This window comes from Schistocerca gregaria, chromosome 5, assembly GCF_023897955.1.
Source record: "Schistocerca gregaria isolate iqSchGreg1 chromosome 5, iqSchGreg1.2, whole genome shotgun sequence".
In the NCBI taxonomy this organism is placed as follows: Eukaryota; Metazoa; Arthropoda; class Insecta; order Orthoptera; family Acrididae; genus Schistocerca; species Schistocerca gregaria.
Genome location: NC_064924.1, coordinates 631970342 through 631991467, shown reverse-complemented (window position 1 = coordinate 631991467; position 21126 = coordinate 631970342). Strand labels below are relative to the sequence as shown.

The following is a 21126-nucleotide window of genomic DNA, read 5'->3' as shown; positions in this document are numbered from 1 at the left end:
ATTTATGGAATTAACTGCTTCCAGTTTCTGACCTGCTATATTGTAGCTAACTGATAAAGTAACTATCTTTCTATGTATTCGCAGCACATTACACTTGTCTACATTGAGATTCAATTGCCGTTCCCTGCACCATGCGTCAATTCGCTGCAGATCCTCCTGCATTTCAGTACAATTTTCCATTATTACAACCTCTCGATACACTACAGCATCATCTGCAAAAAGCCTCAGTGAACTTCCGATGTCATCCACCAGGTCATTTATGTGTATTGTGAATAGCAACGGTCCTATGACACTCCCCTGCGGCACACCTGAAATCACTCTTACTTCGGAAGACTTCTCTCCATTGAGAATGACATGCTGCGTTCTGTTGTCTAGAAACTCTTCAATCCAATCATACAATTGGTCTGATAGTCCATATGCTCTCACTTTCTTCATTAAACGACTGTGGGGAACTGTATCGAACGTCTTGCGGAAGCCAAGAAACGCGGCATCTACCCGAGAACCCGTGTCTATGGCCCTCTGAGTCTCGTGCACGAATAGCGCGAGCTGGGTTTCACACGACGTCTTTTTCGAAACCCATGCTGATTCCTACAGAGTAGATTTCTAGTCTCCAGAAAAGTCATTATACTCGAGCATAATCGACGTTAGAAATATAGGTCTATAGATCTGCACATCTGTGTAGATTTAGCAAATTCTACAATTTTGGGAGCAGGTTTAATAAAAATGATATTAATGAAAAATATTGCTTGAAACAAATTAAATGTCTGTTGTGGTAAATAAACAACAAACTACTATCTGCTGGATGAGAAAGGCGGATTAGTATGGATGAGTGAGTTTTGGAAAGTGACCGAAGTCTGAGGGAACCAAAGCCGAGGGAACACGATGGATGTTGAACACATCAAGCGCATACCCCTTAGTTTTCCTGTTGTCGGAACGCTTCCGTGGGCAAGTGTATTCTCTCTAGGAAACGATTGTTTTTTTTCAGCAAACCAAGTCTATTTTGCCAAATTCTTACTTCCAGTTAGAATAACACTCCCCAGTTATTTGCTATACGTTTCTGTAGGTAGTTAATTCACAAAATTCCTTTTTCACCCCAGAACACCGATTCCGCGCCCTTTCCCAGCGACAATATTGTCTTTGCCTTCTTTGAAGCTGAAGAATCGGCTCCTGTCCGGTCATTCGATTCTAATGTGTAATGGTGAATCCATATTTTGAGTAAGAAAAAAACTTGTGTTTCTATTTAAACGCGCCAATCACTGTTCGGCAACTGTCGTGATCTTGGTATCCAAATAAACCGTAGAATTCAGTCTCCGTCACATCTCGTGCAGAGGTAACCGGTTCCAGATTTTCAGTCACCATCAGATGCTGCAGGGCAACCAGGCAGAGGACACGAGTTCAGACTAAGTTAAATAAAACACAACTACTGACAGAATTTTATAATTAGATCAGAAATACACCGCCTGACAACAAAACTGAAATACCGATTCGGAGCCGGAAACAAAACGAAAATCGACGGGTTGAGAGAGTGTGTCGTATTTTTTCGCTGGCGACACTGTCGAGTCAAATTACAAAGCAGCGAGAAGTTATAGTGTAAGTATCAGCGCCAAAAGAAGAAAGAAACAGAAGACTTGGTAGCAGACGGCATTTCCTGTTGTAGGCGAGAAGCCAACCAGAAATTACCCAAGTAAAAACGAACAAATCTGTAAAAAACTAGTTTCCGATCTTGAAAACAAATCAAACTGTAAACATCTTTACAGACTACTAAAGGTGCTTTGCTTCAATACAGCGAATCGCGTCTGGCGATAAAAACACGCAAGGTCATGTCCACGAATCAGCACGGCTTTAGAAAGCATCGCTGGTGCGAAACCCAGCTTGCTCTTTCCTCACATGATACACTGCGATCTGCGGTCCAAGGGCAACATATTGCATATTTCTAGATTTCCGAATAGCGTTCGACTCGGTAACCCACTGCAGACTGTTAACGAAGGTACGTGACTGATGTGACTGGCCCGAAGTCTTCTTAAGTAACAGAGCGCAGCAGGTTGTCTTCGACCATAGTGATCATAGCAGACAGCCTTAACATCAGGAGTGCTCCACGGAGGTGCGATAGGGCCATTGCTATTTTCTCTATACATAAATGGTCCAGCAAACAAGGTGCGCAGCAATGTGCTGGTGTTCGCTGATGATAGTATGTATACAAGAAGGTGTCGAAGATAAGTGACTGTACGCTGATACAAGATGAACTAGACAAAATTTACAGTTGGTGTAATGACTAGTAGCTGGTTAATGGGGGTGAGTAGGGAAAACAAACCCATTATGTTCGGACACATCATTAGTGATGTCCTGCTTGACACAATCACGTCCTTTAAATATCTGGGCGTAACGTTGCGAAGCGGTACGAAATAGAACGAGCGTTTGAGGGTTGTGGCATGGAAAGCGAATGATCGAAATCAGTTAATTGGGAGAATTTTACGAAAGTGTAGTTCATCCGGAATGGAGATCGCATGTAGTTGAGTAGAGCGTTCTATTCTTTAGTACTGCTCGATTGTTTGGGATCCGCACTACGTCGGGTTAAAGGAAGACATCGAAGCATTTCAGAGGCGGACTGCTAGGTTTGTTACCAGAAGGTTCGATCAGCATGCGGGAGTTACAGACATGGTTCGGGAGCACAATTGGGGATCCAGAGGTAAGAAGACATTCGTGTCGTGTCAAAGTACACTTCTAAGCAAGTTTAGAGAAATGGCATTTGAAGCTGACTGCAGAACGATCGTACTGCCGGCAGCTTGCGTTTCGCGCCGGGACCACGAAGATAACATAGGAGAAATTAGGGCTCATACGGAGGCATATAGACAGTCATATTTCCCTCGCTGCGTTCGTGATTGGGACAGGAAAGGAAACGACTAGTTGTGGTAAAGGATACTCTCCGCCACACACCTTACTGTGGCTTGCGTAGTAGGTACGTAGATGTAGATTTTCTTGTAGTCGTAATGACAGAGCGAAAATACCTTGCAGGCTGCTGTGACCGAACGGTTCTAGGCGCTTCAGTCCGGAACCGCGTGACTGCTACGGTTGCAGTTTCGAATCCTGCCTCGGGCATGGATGTGTGTGACGTCCTTAGGTTAGTTCGGTTTAAGTAGTTCTAAGTTCTAGGGGACTGATGACCTCAGATGTTAAGTCCCATAGTGCTCAGAGCCATTTCAACCAATTTTTTGAAAATACCTTCAGAAACTATAAACAGCTGCACATAATATGGCTATACAAGTGAGGAATCACATTACACAGAATTTGGCACTGTGAGCCCGTTTCTATGTATGACGCAGTGCTCCCTTTGGAACGGATGCACGCAGTGACTTGTTTGAGAACGATATCATAAAGTCGTTGCATCGTCTCCTGAGTTCACCTGGCCCACAGCTTGATATCCCGGATAGTGGCGCAGGAACGGATTTGATGTCTGAGCTGGTACCACATATGTGCCAGAGCTGGTCTCACACATGTGCCACAGCTGGTCCCACACATTGCCAGAGCTGGCCCCACACATGTGCCAGAGCTGGCCCCACACATGTGCCAGAGCTGCCCCCACACATGTGCCAGAGCTGGCCCGACACATGTGCCAGAGCTGGCCCCACGCATGTGCCAGAGCTGGCCCCACGCATGTGCCAGAGCTGGTCCCACACATGTGCCAGAGCTGGTCCCACACATGTGCCAGAGATGGCCCCACACATGTGCCAGAGCTGGCCCGACACATGTGCCAGAGCTGGCCCCACGCATGTGCCAGAGCTGGTCCCACACATGTGCCAGAGCTGCCCCCACACATGGGCCAGAGCTGGCCCCACACATGTGCCAGAGCTGGTCCCAAACATGTGCCATCAGGGACAGATCTGCGAATCCTTGCTGGCCACGGGAGTACCTCAGCATCATGCAGACAATTCACAGATACATATGACACTTGTGGACAAAGACTGTCCAGTTGAAAGATGGCACAATCATACTGTCGCATGAGAGGTCGCACATGAGGACGCAGGATGTCCCTGAGGTACCGCTGTGATGTCGGAGTTTCCTCAGTGAGTGCCAACCGTGACATAAAGACATATTCGAGGGCTGCCCACTCCACTACAGCAGGGATAACACCACTGTGCCTCTCCAAAACATTGGAAGACTGGGAACTCACCCCAGATCAACAGGTCATCGCTGGGCACAATGCGACCCATTCAGCAGCTGTCCAAACGTCCTGGTCACGACACCAGTGCAAAAGCAGGCACCTGTGTTATGGTGTAAACTGAAGCCCACGTATGAGACGGTGTTTCTAATCCGGCTGCTGCTAATCTGGAACAGTGTTCGGGGATGGCAGAGGATGTTACAAACAGTCTGTTACTTGTTGTCTGGTGACATGCGCAGGTGTGTAGGGGTCACGACGTGCTACGTGCACACTATGGTCGTCCACCCTTGTGGTGGTCAAACGTGCTCCACCGGCATTTGCATCCTCTACAGGTCTCGTGTAATCCAACTTCGTACCACTGTCACATCCGAATGTTCCGGAAATCTGGACGTTCCGCGGATCGACCAGCTGGCCAAACGGAGACTCCTTTCAAACCCTGCCAGGTACTGATAGCTGTGTATCATACGAGCACGCAGCGTCTTCATGTCCTAATGCACTCTAGTGGCTGTGCGACCTTTCGCGAAGAACTGCAACTCTAGTCGCTCACGTACCCGCCTGTGGTGTGTAGCTGTCTGGAGTTACACTGAAATCTCTTCTGGATGCTTCATGCAGTGTGTTTGTTTTTGCTGTCACAAAAGTAATATCTTTTACAATTGTTAACAATATGGATTGTCGTTACTACAATTTTAGAGTGGCTGGGACATAGCGACCGCTATTTTATCCATTATTTTGATGTTTGAATGTTTGTGCTTCTAATATTTTGCCTGAGCGTATTTTAATGACGCTGCTAATAACCACACTGTAAAGCACGCCATAAAGTGAGGTAGCCCAAAACACAAGAGACAGTCTAATTGTACACTGGTCAGAGGTATTTCGCCGGCCGCTGGTGGCCGAGCGGCTCTAGACGCTTCAGTCTGGAACCGCGCGATCGCTACGGTCGTAGGTCCGAATCCAGCCTCGGACGTGGATGTGTGTGATGATGTCCTTAGGTTAGTTAGGTTTAAATAGTTCCAAGTTCTATGGGGCTGATGACCTGAGATGTTAAGTTCCATAGTGCTCAGAGCCATTTGAACCATTTTAGAGGTATTTCTCCAGCACACGCCACTATGCCGCACTCCGTGATAAAGCTATCTCGCACGTGTCTTAAGACAATCTTGATAACGCTCAGCACATTTTGCGTGTTGCTCAGTGAAGCACAAGGCTGACGACAAACCCTTTGGAATGGGTCCTACGCCACTGCCTCTTAGGTTTCACGTGTCAGAAGTAAGAGAGCTTTTCAGACAAATCCTTCTTTCGTCACGGGATGTCATCGTAGCCAATGTTCGTGTCTAACGTTGCGTAACCACTGTGGACGCTCAAACTATTTACATTTATCTGTTGATCCGCCTCGACTGCGGTTAAGAGGATATTGATACTCGTTGATCGGTCGGACAGGATGCTTTTAAAATCCACGCAACATGATTGACAATCTACAGCGAGTCACGTGACGCAACTCTGATAGCGCTGGACCCGCATTCCGTAATAGTTCTACGTTCAGAACCAGATCCGAGCGTATCGATAAAGGGTTTTCAGTAATTCGTGTCTATGAGTCCCGCCAAATACGGGCATGGTTTCTTCAACTAGGCCACCAGTGGATGGATTTGATCTTTTGGGGCGCTAAAATGCGAGGTAAACAGCGCCCATTTCTCAGAATAATAGGACGAGAGTAATTAAAATTATTCATACTGGGAAGTACACTAGTTATTTGTAAAAGCGATCATCACGTTCGCCAGCATCTCAAACATAATAGGTTTGTTTATAAATAAATAAATCTTCTGCTACCAGTCACGATTTTCCTTTATTTAACTTTTCGCACGACGCATTTCGAGAAATAATTCCCATTTTCAAGTGCGTTTTTTTGTGTGTGTTAAGCCATTTCTTTTAATGTTGTCAGTGTGTGTGAGTCTGCTTCATTTCGTTGTCTTTTCAAAAAATGGTTCAAATGGCTCTGAGCACTATGCGACTTAACTTCTGAGGTCATCAGTCGCCTAGAACTTAGAACTACTTAAACCTAACTAACCTAAGGTCATCACACACATCCATGCCCGAGGCAGGATTCGAACCTGCGACCGTAGCGGTCACGTGGTTCCAGACTGAAGCGTCTAGAACCGCACTCGTTGACTTTTACCGCAATAAATAAGTAACACGCGATTTTTTAGTTGGGTATCAATTCTTTTTGTGAAGTTAGTGGCGAAATTTATAAGAATTTGTACTTACAGTTTTCTAATGGTCCATTTGTGCACAGTTAGAAAACTGTAAGTACAAATTCTTATAAATTTCGCCACTAACTTCACAAAAAGAATTGATACCCAACTAAAAAATCGCGTGGTACTTACGTATTGCGGTAAAAGTCAACGAAATGAAGCAGACTCACACACACTGACAGCATTAAAAGAATTGGCTTAATAGACACAAAAAAACGCACTTGAAAATGGGAATTATTTCTCGAACGCGTCGTGCCAAAAGTAAAATGAAGAAAAGTCGTGACTGATAGCAGAAGATTTATTTATTTACAAACAAACCTGTTGTTTCTACAGTCGCAGGCTTTCAAAAAACCATTTATAATGGATCAAATCTCAAACATACATTTCAGTCAGTGCAGGCACGTACATTTATCGTTACGGTAACATAGGCCAGCATGTACACGTGGTCGTTTGATCACGCAGTTGATATCATGAACGAAGGTCCCTGAAAGACATTGCAATTTGCACCCAATCGGAATGAGAGGAAACTCCGATGTCATACAAACGTCCCATTAACGTGTAAATTGAGGGTAACACTATTTGTAGTACTAAGCTTTCTCTCCTGTTACCGTGTAAAGCTATAAACGTTAAAAACAAAAACTGCGTTCGGGCGGTACTTGTGTTAGGAGGCATGCGTGTATCAGAGGGCATTGTCACTGAAGACAGCTTACTCGCTCCTATGAGACAATGCCCACCTCCGGATCGGAGTGCAGTTGGTGTTCAGAACTTTGTGCTGCAATTGTAACTGCAGTTGTCTGTTCGTCGGCATTGCTCACATTCAACAAGAACGTAATGAGAAAATTGGTTAACACAGCGTTAACAAAACTTACATTTCTTAAACTTCATATATTAATTGCTATTACTATTATTATTATTATTATTATTATTATTATTATTATTATTATTATTACTCATATACGATGCATATTGTAATGTTGACTCACTAACAGTAGCTGGTAACATGTAAGAGAGGGTCCAAAGTCCCTAATCTTGGCTAATGAATTAAATGCATTAATAACTATACATTTCATAGCTGTTTGGAAATGTAAATGTGCCACAACTACTCAATAATACTGCTCTGGTACTTGCACAGTGTGACACAGCAGAGCGCACACTGGGACAACATTGCCTGAGGGAAAGAAAGAAAGATTAGCATGGCTTTGTCGGAATGAACTCCCTGAGGAGTTGTTGAGCCACCTAATCCGAAACGATTTCAAAATTAACACAGAAGATTGCAGATTATTGAGACAAATGTTGCAGCTACTACCTTGCATATGTTTTAACGGACCAAATAGAAGATCGATACAATAGATGCAGTTACAACCATAGACTTTGATCCAAAATGAAAAAAGCAGACAGGCTGTAAGATTAGAAGTAGATCGATTTTTCGAACGAGTCATTTGGCAACAAAAAAATGGTTCAGATGGCTCTTAGCACTATGGGACTTAACGTCTGAGGTCATCAGTCCCCTAACTTACCTAAGGACATCACACACATCCATGCCCGAGGCAGGATTCGAACCTGCGATCGTAGCGGTCATGCGATTACAGACTGTAGCGCCTAGAACCGCACGGCCACCCCGGCCGGCTATTTTGCAACAGTGGTGACAGTGTTCGCACGGGATACTGTAATGAGTGTCGTGTTCCATCACGCTCAGTTCACATAAAGGTAGAGAGACAGTCTTGATAGTGGGCAACGTATCTGTTATCAGTTATATCAGCTATGGTGCTTTGTTAGTAATCTTATGAGTAACCTAAACACCAACCGTAGGCCACACATTTGAATAAATGGCTACATTGATCAGCCACGTATCGCTGTGTTATTCTATCTTTTGGCGTCAAACAGCTGTGGATCTTCGTAATATGGATTCTAAACGTGTCGTTGGTATACAGCTGGAAGTAGATAGCACACGGGTCTCATAGTCGCCGTTTACATTACCTGAAGTTGGTTTGTAGGCTCTGACCCTGCGCTCAATGGCATTTCAATCGGGATCCGGAAGATTATGGGACCAGGGCGTCAACTGGAAATCATCGTCAGGAAGCCATTTGAGATCAATCTGGGCTTATGAAATGGACAAGTGGCGTGCTGCCGAAACTGTGTCAATAGCTTTCTTGGGCCTTCTGTAACGAAGTGTACAGAGCTGCAGCCAGGAGGCATTCGAACAATAGTAGTCGGTGACGAGGTAGTGACGTACTGTATAACACCGAGTAGCCAATGAGTAGGTAGGTGGCTGAGCGGTTCTCTGGCGTATTTTCATGAGTTTCCGGAAAGAGAGTCAGTCGGTGAAACCATCGTCTTTTTTCCTTCTCAATAACTTAGCATGAACTGAGTAATGCTTTCGAATTCTTTGCAGCCTTCGTGTTGTATCTCCCATGCAGCGTGCAGATGAGAAGATAAAAAGTGAGACTTGCTGATCGCTCCCCGTCCCCTCCCCTGTGTCCCAAAATGCTGTAGCGACATCTGGATGACGATTTTGTGAACGATGTGTGATGCGTTTGTGCGAGAGCTCCAAAGCCTATCCCGAAGACACAGGAAAAGAAAATTATGTAGCAAGAAAATGACACTCCAGCTGAGCCCAACGCTACTGTAGCGACCGGAGAAACCACAGGGACACTCACGCTTGTTTCGTCTTGTGGTCGGGAGGTAATGCACAATGGAGAAGCCAGCGTAAGAATTTATGTGTTGATGAGACGCAAAGTTTGCAGATTTCTACAGGTGTCTCCAAACTAAGTATTATACAGGAATGCAATTCTTTTAGAAAGTAACATTTTTGTGTTTTTAGTGTGGGAGAAGAGGGCATTACAAAAGCGAAAGTTACTAACTAATATTTCGATTGGTGAGGCAAAAAATGTAAGTTGTCTCACCAGAGATTAGGAGAGGCCTAGGGGATCCGGCAGAACGCTATGATTAGAGATACTCCTGTGTGGACATTCCAATGCTGGGCTTGGTGTGAGAAGATGAACGTTGGCCAGGAGGTCTGGCAAGACACTGATGGCTCTCATAAGCAGTGACTGTGAGTCATAATCATTGCCGGTAGTGGGCCAAGTCCCACGCGGGGAGCACATGCTCGAAAGGCGTCTGCAAGTGGCGGTATACTTTCTCCCAGGACATCACTGGAGACGTACCCGTCGCTGCTTGACAATAATGTACACTGTAGCACTGCACTAAAAGACCACCTGCCAACATTCTTTTTTGTCTCACCATAATAACCAACATCCAGAAAGTTACCCAAGTTTGTTTTAAAACAATGTACGTATAATTGTCCTCTCTTGAATCTTAATGTATGTTGGAAGATGTTAGATGGCACAGAATAACTTACTGAGTAACATAGAGGATAGGAGTCCGTTTACTTGTAAACCAAACTACATTAAATTTTGTATACATAAAACGATTATAATATAGTTTCATTAAAATCTCGTGACTGGCACACTTAAATGTTTTATTAGATATTGATAGCATATCGTGCAGTCAAGTGCAGTTTCTATAGTTACTAAATTTATTAAGACAGTTTTTCGTCATATGTTGGACAGCATAATAAATCCATCGCGAGGTAAATTAATTTCCGGATTGGGCTTAACGGAAAAGCGCTGCACAAAAAATGCTGTTAATGTGTGTCCAACAAATTGCTCGGTGCACGAAACGGTGCCCAACATGCGACCAGTGTTGTTGTAGTCTTCAGTCCTGAGACTGGTTTGACGCAGCTCTCCATGCTACTCTATCCTGTGCAAGCTTCTTCATCTCCCAGTACCTACTGCAACCTACATCCTTCTGAATCTGCTTAGTGTATTCATCTCTCGGTCTCCCTCTAGGATTTTTACCCTCCGCTCTGCCCTCCAATACTAAATTGGTGATCCCTTGATACCTTAGAACGTGTCCTAACAACCGATCCCTTCTTCTAGTCAAGTTATGCCACAAACTCCTCTTCTCCCCAGTTCTGTTCAATACCTCCTCATTAGTTATGTGATCTACCCATCTAATCTTGAGCATTCTTCTGTAGCACCACATTTCGAAAGCTTCTATTCTCTTTTTGTCCAAACTATTTATCGTCCATGTTTCACTTCCATACATGGCTACACTCCATACAAATACTTTCAGAAACGAATTCCTGACACTTAAATCTATACTCGATGTTAACAAATTTCTCTTCTTCAGAAACGCTTTCCTTGCCATTGCCAGTCTACATTTTATATCCTCTCTGCGTCGACCATCATGAGTTATTTTGCTCCCCAAATATCAAAATTCCTTTATTACTTTAAGTGTCTCATTTCCTAATCTAATTCCCTCAGCATCACCCGACTTAATTCGACTACATTCCATTATCCTCGTTTTGCTTTTGTTGATGTTCATCTTATATCCTCCTTTCAAGACACTGTCCATTCCATTCAACTGGTCTTCCAAGTGCTTTGCTGTCTCTGACAGAATTACAATGTCATCGGCGAACCTCAAAGATTTTTTTTCTTCTCCGTGGATTTTAATACCTACTCCGACCAGTAAAAATTCCATTTAAAAGTAGGTCCGAAAATTGTTGACAAAGGCATTTTCGACATATCCCTTTAATGGAGCTGCATTACTTGCCACTACTTTCTTCACCTGTAGAAAACTACTTATTATTTTAAATCCCTTTTTTTCTCACAGACGATGAACTTTTTAAAGTAAAGGTTTCTTATGTAAATAATGTCCTCTTACCGGACGTTAGCTCTATTTACCATTTATTCACGGACAAACGGTGCGTAAAAAATTCTAACAGCTGCTGTGAAAATTTCTGGAGTCTTCCACCTGAGGATTAAGATTGTAGGAAGCTGATTGTTCTGGTCTCAGCTGTGAGGAGATACTGGTTTAATGTGGCTGTGTTGCTGAGTGATGAGCCGCGTCGCAGCGCAGCAGCACGTGATCGCCCTGTGTTTCAGGGGAGCCTGGTGCCTTGCGAAAACTGCGGCCGCACCTTCAACCCGGACCGCCTGGAGGTGCACCAGCGCAGCTGCAAGGTCACCCAGCCCAAGAGGGCGCCTGTCCATCAGCAGCAACCGCCGCAACAACAACACCAGCAGCAGCAGGTAGGACCCTGGGTTCCGTTGCAACGAACCTCTCATACTTCAAAAACGTCGCTACATAAGTTGACATTGTTTCCAGTCTCAGTACGAGAGGACTGCAGAACAGACGCACTAATTTTGAGACCTGTTTCCCTGAAGTCATTTTGCCTTAGAACTTCAAAACATATTTGTGCTGTAATATGATTACTATCATGGAGAACACACAACTGCAATGCACGAATCAGTTGCAGTCCCACAAGCACCGATCGTGTAAAACCCAACACTCTCTTACACAGAGAAGACATACTGGTTTAGGGAAAGACAGTGATAGTCTTGTAAGTTTTTTATTGTGTATCACCTATGCGACTGTGCTAGAAGGGTCTTTGCATACTGTTGCTTCTTAAGGTTCTGTGCCTCAGTCGACTTTTTTTTCCCTTTATTGTTATTTCATGCCTCGGCTGAGGCGGGCCGGCAGCGGCCTACATACGCCGCTCTTTGGCCAAGTGATATAACATATATACACGGCAGACAGAGAAAACACAAAAAGCATGGTAAATGTAGGAGGAACACTGTAAGATAAAAGAGAAATCGTTCGACGGAAGGCACTGTACGTGAAGGGTGGTACCAGTGGAACAGATGAAGACATCCAGGCTGAGACGCGGACGTAGTGGAAAACACTGATGAAAACACCGTACACAAATGGAGAGACACTGACGCACGGAAAACACTGGCGACGACCATCGGCGAAGCATTGACACTGACGACGATGGGGGGATGGGGGAGGACTGCCTACAGATCAAAGGGAGAGGTAGGAGGGCGGGAAGGAGCGGGGGTGGAGCCAGCGGAAGAAAGAAGGGAGAGCAGGGGGGAGGAGAGAGGGGAGGGTTTGGAAGCCTGGGGAGAGGAGTGGAAGAGGAAGACGTGGGAGAGAGGCGAGGGAATGGGAGGGGAGAGTCAAAGCTGGTAGGAGGGGTAGATGGATGGGACAAGGATATCATCAGGGAGGGCGAGTTGGCAGAAGCCACCTTGGGAAAGGGTATGGAGGGTGTGAAGATGGAGAGCAGAGGGGATGAATTAATACGGGCGTGGCAGCGGGCTGGGATGGGCGAGGATGGGAGAGACAAGCGGATGTGGGGTATCGAGCTTGCGGGAGGTGTAAAGGATCCGTATCCGTTTGAGGAAAAGGAAGTCGCAGAGAATCCGCATGGGGGATGGGAGGCGGATGCAGTAGGCGAGGCAGAGCGTGTTGCTTTCAAGGATTTGGAGTGCTTGTCGCTGTTGTAAACTTTGTAAGATCCTTCTCTCATTGAGGAAAGAGATAACAGCGCCATCTATTAGTTCCTTAGTGTACTACATCATTATGATCGTGTAAGTAAAGTAAACATCCGAACTAGTAAGATGAGCACATTCCCAACTTTAAAGTAAGGTATCTTTTTTGTGATCCGATTTTGATGAATCAAAGCCTAAATGTTGCCCCAACCTACGCTTAATTTACCTGTGAAAAGCCCTTGAAAATTCGTCTAATAGTGATGAAGATTAGTATGTTCAGCAGACAGACAGACATGTTGATTTTAGAGATTTATTGTTAGTAGCATCTAGTGGTGTTTTGAATACATGAACCAGTTCACTGTACTTACATTAATTCCTCTCCTTGTCAATCTACTTACATCTGTCCAACATTGATGGACTTCCGTTGGTTCGCCGGCAATGACATTCACTTGCAAATAAATTATAATATTCCTTTGACCGTGTTAACAATGATCCCACTCTGTGTTAGGCAGTGTCCTTTAATCGAAAACGCAGGACTGAATTGATGTTTTCCACATCTGAAGGAAGTAGCACAGAATGATGTCATTTGAAAGCTAGCATAAATTGTAGAAAATGTTCTGATTCCGGAGTTCCTCCACTCATGTAAACAAATAATTGTGGTGGAAGCCCTTCCAATGATGCTGACCTGACTTATGCACTCAGGAAATACAGTCTTGCTGTTTCTCTGCTTGATATCTTGCCACCGAGCATCTGAAACACTTGATCCATTTTGCGAGATTGTATTCGAATCCTGATCCGGCTCAAAAATTTTGATTGTGCCGTTTCAAGTAGTAGCTTGGGCAAAATTTGTTGCTTGTGGCTGCAGATCTTTCGTGGTTAGTTAACAGGCGCCATAGTTGCTGTACTGCAGACCCGATTCCCAGTCCAGTACTAAAATCTTCGTCATGTAATTTCAAGTTGAAACTTCCTTTTTGAAATGTTGTAAATAATAAATCTGAGATTACAAGCGTTAAAGATTGTGTCGTCTCTAATAACGTGTTTCCTCATATTTGCATTGTCGTGGTATTACTTTCATCTGCATTGATAGCCATACAGAGAAGTTAGTAACCATTTTGTGTAGTTAAACGACTTTACTGAAAAGAGAGCAGAGGACCTGCAAGACAGTTACGTCATGTGGGTTGCACACAAATCGGGCGGAACCCACTTCAGATCGTTCGGACACCTTTGAGCGTGATAGTACATTAAACCACCTTGGGGTACTTGGTACTGCCGCGGTTAGAATCAAAGTTTTCATTTACTTTTCAACAGATACCCTCCACCGGATGCACGGCGAACATCTGTAGGACTGCTAGACTGCATTCACTATTCCTACTATCTGGCGATGCAGTTCACACCAAGTCTTTCGAAAGGAGGCACATTAACGGAGTATTTTCGAATCCAGACAAAAAAAAAGATTAACCGTGCGATCAGACGACGTGGGAGGACAGTGATGCAGTGCGAGTTGCGAGATCTGTGCACCGTCTACGGCTGATTGATTGTTGAGTCATCTGCAGGGTAAGCAAATAGTCATAACTTCTGAACAGTTTGTGTTAGGACGTTCAAACTGCACGGCATGGTAGGAATTAGTATGCGCAAACATGATTTGGTTTAGCGAGAAAGCCCACTTTTAGTTGGGTGGGTTCGTCAATAAGCAAAATTGGCGCATTTGAAGGACTGAGAATCCGCATTTCGCGATCGAGAAGTCTCTTCACCCTCAACAGGTGACTGTATGGTGTGCAGTGTCCAGTCACGGAATAATCGGTGCGATACTCCTTGATGGCACAGTGATTACCGAACGGTACGTGAAGGTTTCGGAAGATGATTTCATCCCCGTTAGCCAAAGTGATTCTGGTTTCACCAAGACGAAACTCGGCCCCGTCGAAGCACGACAGTGTTTCGTGTCCTGGAGGAGCACTGTGGGGAAGGCATTCTACTTCTGCAGTACCCAGAGGGCACTGGCATGAGCCCCGATTGGCCGCCATATTCTCCGGATCTGAACACATTCGTCTCCTTTTTGTGGGGCAAGGTGTACACCATAACCCCAAAACCATTGCTGAACTGAAAAGAGCGGTTCAGGAGGTCAACATCGGTTTTCCGACGTTTCAGCGGGTCATGCAAAATTTCGCTATTCGTCTGGGCCACATCATCGCCAATAATGGCGTGTCATGAGCGAAATCCGAATATGTATAGTGACGTTTACGTGTTGCATAAAGTGTGTGCACGCTGTAGTTTGTAATTAGTTTAAGTTTTGTTTTTCATATAGTTCAATAATTGTCACCGTGTATATTACTAAATGGGTAGTCCGGAGTACAGTTCTGTTTCTTGGTTGCCAATCTAACGTTTGCCAGGGGGAACAAAAATGTGATGTCTAACATTTCATTACAGTTATTGGGCGAATTTAAAAATTTAGAATGCTGTCAAAATTTACTCATTAAGAGCTATAATCTTATGCTGAAGGTTTAACGCAGAAAGTCAAGTTCTACAGTCAGAAACTGTGTGTGCCTTAAGGCAGCGTAACTGGCCGCGCGCAAATTACCCAGACTATATTCAAATGGCTCTGAGCACTATGAGACTTAACTTCTGAGGTCATCAGTCCCCTAGAACTTAGAGCTACTTAAACCTAACTAACCTAAGGACATCACACACACCCATGCCCGAGGCAGGAGTCGAACCTGCGACCGTAGCGGTAGCGCGGTTCCAGACTGTAGCGCCTAGAACCGCTCGGCTTCCCCGGCCGGCCAGACAGTATTGTTCTAGCATTTGAGAATGAGTGCACTTATCGACTTCCAAAAAATTTTACATACGAGGCACTCAGAACCATATGGGAGCAAAGCATAGACACGAAGTTGCAATAGACTTAAAGGATCACTTTTTCGAAATCCTTTAATTACCTTCCATTCCGATGCATAACTTTCAAATTTGGCTCAAACGTGCCTAGAACCTTTCTCTGTACTGGACCAAGAGCGTGGCACCTAGCGACGTTACCTTCGGCCTCAGCACCGCTTCAGACAGCGAAGTGTCGACGCACGCGAAGAAAAGGCCACTGCTCAGAAGTAAATGTGAGCCGGAAGGTGGGTTGCTGATGTCACGTCGGCACATTTCCCAACAATTCTGCCCTATGCCGTCGTGGAGTTTTGATACATGAGAGGATCGTCACAACATCTCTTACCCAAATTTCACCCGTTTCATTGACGTAACTGCGAATGAGGTCAGCATCGCGACACCCAGCTTTGAAACCATGCGGTCTTATTATGGGTGGCCGAGGAAAACATTTCAGACACACCGATGCTCAGAATCGACATTTCGCCGTTGGACACGGCAGTTCGCAGTGTTGTGAGCAACAGAAACATGGTCTTGGCACTCTTTGACGCTGTGGACACCCTCAGACGTTTCAACCCTTCTCTACGTGTAAAGGTTGGAACCTCTAGGGGCAGTTGAAAACCATGCAACGAAATTTGAACTTGGTTCATACTGTTCAGCCCTTCTGTTTCCCGACATCCTGTCGCATGATCACGCGGTAGTGCAACACTAACTTGAGCGTCAATAACACGGCAAAGGGTCACTTTAAGACGCCCAGTTCGGCAGCACTCTTTTTCTTGAGCGCATTAAATATATGCCTTCAGAAATTTCGACATCAAATAAGCCTGGCGGTTGCTATAGCACCTGAGGGTTGCTCTGTGTCCGTGCTTTGCGCCCGTCTGGTTCTCAGTTCCTCATATGTGAAGTTTGTTGGAAGTCGATAGATGCTCGTACCTCGAGGGTGCGGTTTTCCATGCTTTCACGCGCTAGAAAAGCCGCCAAGCTGAAATGGTGTCGAAGTTTCTGACAGGTAGCTTTATATCGCGCGCGACAACAAAGTTCGATTCTTCAAAGGATGGGCGATACGGATTTACTGGTTGTTAAAAAATGCTCTTACATGGACGTTCAGATGCACTGGTGCTCCGTTCTGTTGAAAAACGAAACTTTCGGCACGTTCTTGCAGTTATCGAAAAAGCCAGGTGTACAAAATATACTGTACGTCACTCTTATAACTGTCAGTTTTCGACGGACATTGGGCCACGAAGGAACGACCGAAGTAGCTGCAGGAGTGGTATCCCTTACCAGCAGCCACATGAAACAGCAGCTTGTTACTGGTCCATGAGTAAGTTACAATTCATCCCAAATTTCTATCTTCATTCATGTAGAATGTACGGTCATCGTGGAATTGGATGGAAGTCTCCGAAACGGCCTGCACTACATCGTGAGTCGAACAAGCCTATAACATTCACGTTGTCCCTTGAAAATTCGCTTTGTGCTAAAGTCTGGAAATGTAGGCTACGCAGTTGAGAGAGAGAGTACAGTTTGGCGTTTGTCTACATTAAGATTACTTTCACAGCTGTAGCAGCTGTTTGCAATAACGAGTCTCCCACACATCTTTCTTTTTCGTGTTTGCCTGGGAAGGACAGCTACCCGTTGCACTAAAATGAATCGGGCGGCTTAAGCTGAAGGAAGGAAGTGTGAGCACAGCGTTGCACTGTGAGTAGCAGGTGACACGCGTCGAGAGGAGGGACGGACTTGTGGGCCCGGCTGCCGCCCACAGTCACAGGGCGCTGCTAATCGATGCTTTTCCCGCACTGTTTGCGTGGTTACCGCCGCCCGACACCACAGCACGGGCCCAACGGCGCAGCGCGCAGGCGGCGGGCGCCTCTATAGTCAGCTGCGCGACGCGCGTGTCCATGTGCAGGCGACAGCAGGGTCCGGCCACTGGGGGCGCTCGTATCTGCCCACGTGTTCTCTGCCGGCTGCTGACGAGAAATGGATTCCAGTTTTTTTTTTTTTTTTTTTTTTCCTTTATTGTGATTTTAATACCTGTGACAAACAGGTAGGCCGGCAGCGGACCAAGTATGCCGCTCTTCGGCCTCAGAGTATACACAGAACAGAGATGAGTGAGATATAAAAACAATCAAGACGGCGGGGTACAAACAGTAGACAAAACAGAGTTAAAACGGAGTCGGTCACGTGCGTAGCACAATGGATAAAAGCGGAGAAACACGGTGCACAAACGCAGATGGCAGATGGCCACACGTGAACCAGCGGAGCACAAACGACGAAACACAAACACACTGCAGGAGAGTCGAGGCACAAACACATGCGATGGTCTTCGGCGTAGGACGACGAAAGTAACTGATGGAAGACAGCAGAGTCGTGGCCTGCCAAGGGGAAAAGGTGTGGGGAAGAGGGAAGATGCCAGTGGAGGAGAGGGATGGAGGAGAAGGGGGAGGGTAGGGGGAGTGGAAGCCCAAGGAGAAAGGGGAGGGGAGGGAGGGAGAGAAGGGAGAGAGGGTGCCCACAGGAAAAGGAGAGGAGAGGGAAGGGAAGGCTCAAAGTTGGTAGGAGGGGTAGATGGAGGGGAGGAGGGCATCATCAGGGAGGGGGAGTTGACGGAAGCCACCGAGGGAGAGGGTGTGGAGGGTGTGAAGATGGAGAGCAGGTGGGATATAGGAATGCAGGCGCGGCAGCGGGTTGGGGTGGGAGAGGATGGGAGAGACAAGAGGGTGTGGAGGATCAAGCTTGCGGGAGGTGTAGAGGATCCGTAACCGTTCGAGGAAAAGGAGGAGGTGCGGGAAGGGAATCAGGTCATAGAGGATCCGCGTGGGGGAAGGGAGACGGATGCGATAGGCGAGGCGGAGCGCATGGCGTTCTAGGATCTGAATGGACTTGTAGAAGGTAGGAGGGGCAGAGATCCAGGCGGGATGAGCATAGCAAAGGATAGGACGGATGAGGGACTTGTAGGTGTAGAGGATGGTGGAAGGGTCCAGACCCCATGAACGGCCGGAAAGGAGCTTAAGGAGGCGGAGGCGGGAGCGTGCCTTGGCTTGGATCGTCCGGAGATGTGGGTTCCAGGAGAGGCGACGGTCGAGGGTGACACCAAGGTACTTGAGAGTAGGTGTGAGGGTGATGGGACGGCCATAAATAGTAAGATAGAAATCAAGGAGACGGAAGGAACGAGTGGTTTTGCCTACAATGATCGCCTGGGTCTTGGAAGGATTGACCTTGAGCAACCACTGGTTACACCAAGTGGTGAACCGGTCAAGATAGGATTGGAGAAGGTGCTGGGAGCGTTGCAGGGTGGGAGCGAGGGCAAGGAAGGCAGTGTCATCGGCGTACTGGAGAAGGTGTAGGGGAGGTGCAGGTGGAGGCATGTCTGCCGTGTAAAGGAGGTAGAGAAGAGGGGAAAGGACGGAACCTTGGGGCACACCGGCGGAGGGGTAGAAGGTGTAGGAATCAGTGTTGTGGATGGTGACATAGGAAGGACGGTGGGAAAGGAAGGAAGCGACCAGACGGACATAGTTGAGAGGAAGAGCAAAGGTTTGGAGCTTGAAAAGGAGACCGGAATGCCACACACGGTCATATGCGCGTTCGAGGTCGAGGGAAAGGAAGATGGCGGAACGACGGGAATTGAGTTGTTCGGAGAGGAGGTGAGTGAGGTGAAGGAGGAGGTCATCGGCTGAGAAGGACGGCCGAAAGCCACATTGGGTAGGGGGGAGGAGGCGGTGTTGGTGAAGGTGCTTGTGTAGGCGGCGGGTAAGAATGGATTCCAGGACCTTGCTGAAGACCGAGGTAAGGCTGATGGGACGGTAGGAGGAGACAGCGGAAGGCGGTTTGTCGGGCTTGAGGAACATCAGGATCCGGGAGGTTTTCCACAGGTCGGGGTAGTAGCCGGTGGACAGGACCACATTGTAGAGCCTGGCCAATGTGGAGAGGAAGGAGGCAGGAGCTTCACGGAGGTGACGGTAAGTAACACGATCGTGACCGGGAGCAGTGTTGCGTTTAGGGCGAAGTGTAGCAATGATATCTTGAGTGGTGATTGGGGTATTTAGTTCTGTGTGTGTGATGTTGTCCAAGTACTGGAAGCCAGGAGCAAGCGGGGGGACAGAGGTATCAGTTCGATCACGGACATCAGGAAAGAGGGAATAATCGAACTGGGGATCGTCAGGGATGGTAAGGATATCGGAGAGGTAGGAGGCGAAATGGTTGGCCTTACTAAGGGCATCAGGGAAGGGGTGGTCATCATGAAGGAGAGGGTAGTAGGGAGAGGGTTTAGATCCGGTAAGGCGGCGGAAGGCTGACCAGTACTTGGACGAGTTGATAGGTAAGGTGGCATTAAGACGGGTGCATGTCTGTCGCCAGTCCCGGCGTTTCTTTGCCGTGAGTAAGTTCCTGATGTGTCGCTGTAGTTGCCGGTGGCGTCGTAGTGTGTCCTGGTCACGTGTGTGAAGGAAGGCACGGTAGAGCCGGCGGGATTCACGCAGGAGAAGGACGGCCTGTGGGGGTAAGGTGGGGCGGTGCGGATGGATGGCAATGGTAGGGACGTGGGCCTCCACGGCCTCAGACAAGGTCTGCTGGAGAAAGGAGGCAGCACGGGTAACGTCATCAGGTTGGTGGTAGGTGAGGGGGTGGCTATCGACCTGGAGAGCAAGGGAGTCCCGGTAGGCATTCCAGTTGGCACGGGAGTAGTCATGGACATATTTCGGGGGAGGGTCATGGCGCGGGTCGGGACGGGGGCGACGACCGTCTGATACAGTGAGGAGGACAGGGAGATGGTCACTGCCAATGGGATCAAGGACGTCCACCGCTATGCGGCCAAGCAGGGTGGGGGAGGCTAGGACGACATCGGGAGTGGTATTGGATTCAGGGCGGGTGTGTTGGGGAATTGGAAGGACGTCGCCTTGGAGGGTGGCAAGGAACCGATGCCACCGCCGTAACTGGGCGGCAGAACGACTATGGATGTTAAGGTCGGCGGCGATCACGTAGGAGGAGAAGGTACGGTCGATGTGGGAAAGGAAGTCGAAAGGAATAGGTGCAGCGGGGCGGACATAGATGGTGGCACAGGTAAGGGTAAGGCCGGGGAAGAAGAGACTAAGGATCAAGTGTTCTGTGGGGTCAGGAAGGAGGGGTTGGAGCCGGACAGGGATCTGGCGGTGGTGGCCAATGGCAACTCCGCCACGCGCTATCTGGAGTGGATTGTCAGACCGGTGAAGGAGGTAGGGCGAGGTGTGGACGGTGTGGTGGGGCTGAAGAAAGGTTTCGTTCAGAAGGAAGGCATCCACACGGTGGGTCGTAAGGGTATGCATAAGGAGGTGCTTGTTGGTGGGAAGGGAGCGGATGTTATTGAACAGGATACGGTGCTGTCGTGCCATAATGGGAATTTAAACGAGGGTGTCGAGACGGGAGAAGGTGAAATGGGCCTGGTTGTGGGAATAGGTGGCGTAGGTGTGAGGTGGAACACGGAACGGGCAGCGAGGGAAATCTGGTGGAGGGTGTGGGGACGCTGAAAGGGATGGACGTTCTGGAGCACTATTGTGACGAA

The 21126-nt window shown here is 47.1% G+C and overlaps 1 protein-coding gene across 2 annotated transcripts in view; it reads left to right on the top strand.

Moving 5' to 3' along the window:
• Positions 1-21126, top strand: part of LOC126272206 (zinc finger protein 474-like) — a 270969-nt gene that overhangs the window by 160305 nt on the left and 89538 nt on the right. For both annotated transcript variants that reach the window (XM_049974887.1, XM_049974886.1), the window contains exon 4: positions 11346-11492. In XM_049974887.1, coding sequence (XP_049830844.1) covers positions 11346-11492 — 147 coding nt within the window. The remainder of the gene's footprint in view (positions 1-11345; positions 11493-21126) is intronic.